This window comes from Ochlerotatus camptorhynchus, unplaced genomic scaffold, assembly GCF_037179485.1.
Source record: "Ochlerotatus camptorhynchus isolate MF236.1 unplaced genomic scaffold, CSIRO-AGI_Acam_v1.1 ptg000371l, whole genome shotgun sequence".
NCBI classification, from domain to species: domain Eukaryota; kingdom Metazoa; phylum Arthropoda; class Insecta; order Diptera; family Culicidae; genus Ochlerotatus; species Ochlerotatus camptorhynchus.
Genome location: NW_027040859.1, coordinates 3,460,444 through 3,465,630, shown reverse-complemented (window position 1 = coordinate 3,465,630; position 5,187 = coordinate 3,460,444). Strand labels below are relative to the sequence as shown.

Sequence of the window (5,187 nt, the reverse complement as noted above, 5' to 3'; positions counted from 1 at the left end):
TTATCGGTACATCTGCTTGGCGTCAGCGATGACCATTGTTCGACGGATTCGGGAGCGCATGATGATTGACCGAATCTCTTGCTGCACGGTTGGACCTACCATGAGTGCGTCGTTGAGCGATGGTCCCTCCGGAGTCTTGCATGATGCATCGAAGACCACTCGCAGCTTCGTAGTAGTGCTCTCTTCTCGAACTACAGCGTGGTGAGGCATATGGTAGCATGGAGATGGAGGCGACTGGTAGTCAAACACCTGCTTCATGTGGCCCAAAGCAAGGTATTTGTCCATGAAGTAACGGTATTGCTGCGCTATGCCTGGGTTACGAAAAAGTCGACCTTGCAGCATTCGAAAACGACGGACGGCAGTAGAACGGTTGTCACCAACGGAATGGTTTGGAGTGCTTTCGTCTTCTTCGATTGACCAAAACTTTTCGATGAGCTTATGTAAATCGGTGATCGTTGCAACATTGACGATGATTGGAGACTTCGGAGTGCCATGCGAGGTCTTTCCAGACACTATCCAACCAAGAACCGAGTGGACCAAGGTCGGACGGGATTCACCATGCTGAATGTGACCTGAAACCTTAAGAAGCTCAAAGAATACTGCTGCGCCAATGATAATATCCACTGGATTTAATTCGTAGAACAATGGGTCGGCTAGCTGAACGCCGGGAGGAATAGTCCAAGAAGAACTATCGACTTGAACAGATGGCAAATCGATGGTAACTTTGGGCAGTACAAGGAACTCGGCAGAGGTGGAGTAGTCACAAACCCTTGATTGAATCGAAGCGACGATCTTGTACCGTGCGTACGTTGATGATTGCCCAATGCCACTGATCGGAACGGATATTTTTGTGCGTTGAGATTTGATAACTTGCAAGAGTGATTCGGTGATGAAGCAACATTCACTACCGGAACCGAGAAGCGCTCTGGCAACATGTTCAGTGCCGTTGTCGTCCACTAGTTTAACGACTGCGGTAGCCAAAAGCACGCCCTTTCGTGCTTGACCGGTGCTTGCATGGCTTGAAGGTCCGGTGACGGAAGCGGATACAAATGCTTTCGGCTTTCCGAATTTCGCATAGGATGTTGTGGCTGTTGATTGAGGACTTGGTTGTCTGGAGCTAACAGAATCGGCAGAATTCATCCGGAGCTGAGCTGTATGTGGTGACGAACAGTCTCAAGCTTGGTGACCCGTGCTCAGGCAGTTGCGGCATAGTTGATGGCGGTGAACTTCCTTTTCCTTCGCATCGACGTCGAGTTTCGAGAACAGCTGGCACATATAGAGTGGGTGATGATCAGAACACACGACGCATTTCCGGCCGGCGTGAACTTGATTGGCCCCATGACTAGCAACGACACGTTGACTGGACCTTTTCATCTGTTGAGTGGATGCTGGAGTGTCAACAGCTTTTCCCTGGATCGTTTGCACAACAGTTACTCTTCGCTGGATGAAGAATGTCAGATCCTTGAACGTCACGGCTGGTTTAGTTGAAGATAATTACTCCCAGTCCCTCCACTGAGCATACGGATCAGATTGGAGTCCCAAAACTCGGTTCTCTCACCAAGCTGCTTCAACACCTTCACGTTGGCTTCGAAGCTCTCTACCAGCAGATGTAAATCGGCCCCAGATTCACGTTTCAGGGTACCGACTTCGAAAAGAGCGTCGAGGTACGATTGTTTCAGACGCGAAGGATTTTGATAATGCTCAACCAGCAGATTCCAGGCCACGTGGTAGTTATTGGCACTGATGGTAATCGTTTGAACCAGTTTTAAGGCCTCTCCAGCCAGAGAGGAACGAAGGTAGTAAAACTTCTGGATGTTAGATAATTCGACAGAAGAGTGAACCAGAGAGACACACAGATCTTGGAAATTCAACCAGGTGTCGAAGTTTCCACTGAACGTAGGAAGTGTTATGTCGGGTAAGCGCACATGCGACGACAAAGCATGGACTTGTGAGCTTGAAGAAGAAGACGTAGTCATGGACGTCGATAGAGGAGATTTATTTTTGGAAAGCAGAAGACCTTTCACCCGGTAGTAGGCAGTTTCAAAGTCGACCCGTTCTTGAAGCTGCTCGTCGATCGACGGATTTGAGCTCCGATTGAGTGCTCTGAAAATCGGTCCACACCTTGTCGAGGTTCTCAAGGCGTACCCGGTATCTCGAAGGCATCCCTTTCTTCCTGATAATTGTTAACGAACGTCTTGATCAGGTTGAATGAGACGGTTAGGCTCGTCAGCTTGGTCTTCAATCCCTTTATGCGACGTTTCGTTGACATGATGAACGGCGACAGTGGTCTGCAAAGCGAAAGACCGCGCAGATCACACGAGAAAGGGTAGAGGAAATAGGAAATCTAATTACCTTTGAAAAGGCAAAATGTGCCTTGTATAGCTATTCAATTAGCGAAAGTGATGGCGGGTTCCAACGCTACTTTGCGATTGTTCCACGGACTATGATGGCGGACCGTGTGCTAGGTGGTTTGTAGTAGCGATGGCGGTTGTTTCACAATGGTCAGTTACCAGAAAAAACACTTCAACACTATGTCGACTTGAATGTCCAACCAGAGACGTCCGAAGACGTTGACCCGTGTCTCTGGAAGATGTGCCAGTATCCACACCGCTGAACATTACTCTGAACCATGACAGACGTACCGAAGACCTTATTAGACACCATAACTCCATTCAAACACATTCACACTGAATCAATTCGAGTAACTGAGCCTAAAAATCATCAACTTCATTAAAATATCCATGAAGACTCTAATATTACCACAAACAATCATTTTCAACTAGGTATACCATTGACTAAGTTAACGGCCAACCGGCTTAGTTTGCATAAGTAATAAACGACAGCGCTTGGAAAACGCGGCATACCAGCCACGGACACAAAGCAATGCAATTTGACGCGAAAACAAAGCTCTTGCCTGTGCATCAATCTCACAAATAGCCACGAAACGTGAGACTCCGCCAGAAATTTCCCTAATCCAAAACAAGTGATGCGACAGTTTTATGAATTTTTACTACCCATTTCCGACTCCATTTCCATAATGCTTCGTTTTACAACCTGAACCGAAGATGCTCCGTTCCGTCGTCCACTGGAGTTCAGATCATCCGTTCGCATTTCTCACCGATTGACGTCCACCAGCTTTAGCGGACGCTAATTTTTGAGAAAGTGTGACAAATTTGAATATTTGTCCCCCCGATCGTCTTGAAATGCAATTCGATCTTTTTCGACATTTTCACTCTTTTGTCGATCAGGGAAGAGATCTTATCGCATGCAAACTCGCCATCAGGATAGTGCGCAAAATTATCAAAAGAGTGATACTTTCGACTCTACGTAGTGGAGCCATACTTGACCTTTGGTGAGAGCGAGGTCCGAGGTCCTCACAGGGGACCAATTACGCGACGTTATGACGATGACGGTGGGGACGACACCGACCACGGTCGAAGAAAGCCGGATTTTCATTGTTTGCGGTTAAGATATGCAATGCGTGATGACACACCACCGACTGCGGCTCGGTTGACGCTGATGGTAGGTATGGTGGTTGATGCCGAGACCGCGATGGCTAGGCGACGATGATGGTGACTACGGTCAAGCAGTTCGGTTAATGAGCACTTGCACGATAAGTACGTGCACAAAATAATTGCATCACTCGAAGAAAGCTGATGTGGATGGGTATGAAGTTTCCGTTTGGGTATCGATTGGATAAAATGGTTATTATAGTTTAATTGAATATAAAGGCTCTAACAGAATTCCGAAGAGAATATTTTCAGAAAATTCCGACAATAATTCAAAAGATATGATGAAGATACTTCTAAACCATGTTTGAGGAAGTTTACTAGAAACTTGAAAGAAATCAATTTTTGTTATGTGTGAAAATTCTAATGACATCTTTAAGGAAAATATGAAGACATTTCTAAGAAAATGCACAGAAGTTAGAAAGTGCTATGCCACGAACTTAAGCTTAGTGCTTAATTATTCGGTTTTAGTGAATTCAGATGAATTGTTTATATTGAAGTTCCCTACCCGGAGATGAAAAACAACTCAAAATTAAGTCATTTTCTCTCAATTTCCGGGTTCAGTCCAATAACCCAGATTTGAGTAAATCGCATATAGTAGTTTCCATTTAACACCAGCAAAGAAAAAACTTACTCTTAAGTATATTCTACCCAAAATAAAGTTTGATTCACGCAAATTTGCGAATATGCAATTTACTCAAAAGTATCTTATTATCTCAAATTTTGGATAGTATTTTTTCTCCGTGTATATTATAGCAATAGGATTTATAAATCATAACTGAAGGAAAAAAATGAAAAAAATAACTATTTGGTTTGATCTTTAAAATGAAAAGTGTCTCCAGCAAACATGTGGAGAATCTTATCTCAATCATCTTTGCTTAATATGTTTAATCTTCATATTGACTATTTCTTGAGAAATTTGTTTTTTTTTTAATTTCAGTTTTTTGCTCGAACTAGTGATAAGTCCTCGGGTTTCCTGGACCGAGGATGATCTTGAAACAAGGAAAAAATGAATTAGTTAGTATTCACCTATGTATGTGATTCCTAATCTTCTATTCGTTGTTACCTAGTTTGAATTGGTTAAAATTAGGGTTCTGATGCATGGTCATTATCGGTTTCATAGCTTGTTTTTGTTGTTAAGGAATCCAATTTTGGCTGACAAAGGGGCGCGCCTTTGGAGGGGGGTTTCAACACTCCGAAGGGTATAAATAGCGGAACCTTTCAGTAAGAACCGATTCCGTGCGATGAAGGCAAGAATGACAACTGTATCAAAACCGAATACTTCATCATTTCTCAATAGTGATGGAGTAAAACGACATGCACTAAACTAAGGACACGGGAAATACTACAATAGATCAAATTACTGGTCGCAGTTATGTCCCGAACAGAGGAAAAAAAAATATTGGTGTTAAGTGATTTGATGATGATTGTGGTGAGTGGTAAGTTGGTATTATTGTTGTGTGTTGGTGAGTAACTCATATTAAGCTTGTATGGGGGTTGCATGACTAGTGTCTGCCTCTTCGTTATCCGATATCCGAAAAATATCATCAAGATCTATTGCGTCAGTTTCTTTCGGGTTTGCTTCGGTGGATTGCTTTTTTTGGATGGAGGGCTTTTATTATCCACAGAATTGCTTTGGTGTTTGTTCTTGCGTTTCGTGCCAGTATCTCTGTTATTG

General features: G+C 43.6%; 1 protein-coding gene across 1 annotated transcript; it reads right to left on the bottom strand.

Moving 5' to 3' along the window:
• On the bottom strand, window positions 1-2,269 carry LOC135710198 (uncharacterized). Its single transcript, XM_065232711.1, has 2 exons — window positions 2,146-2,269; window positions 1-1,088 (listed from the first exon to the last, which is right to left on the bottom strand). The coding sequence occupies exons 1-2, from the start codon at window positions 2,267-2,269 to the stop codon at window positions 1-3; spliced, it is 1,212 nt and encodes a 403-aa protein (XP_065088783.1).
• Between the last annotated feature and the right edge of the window lie 2,918 nt (window positions 2,270-5,187).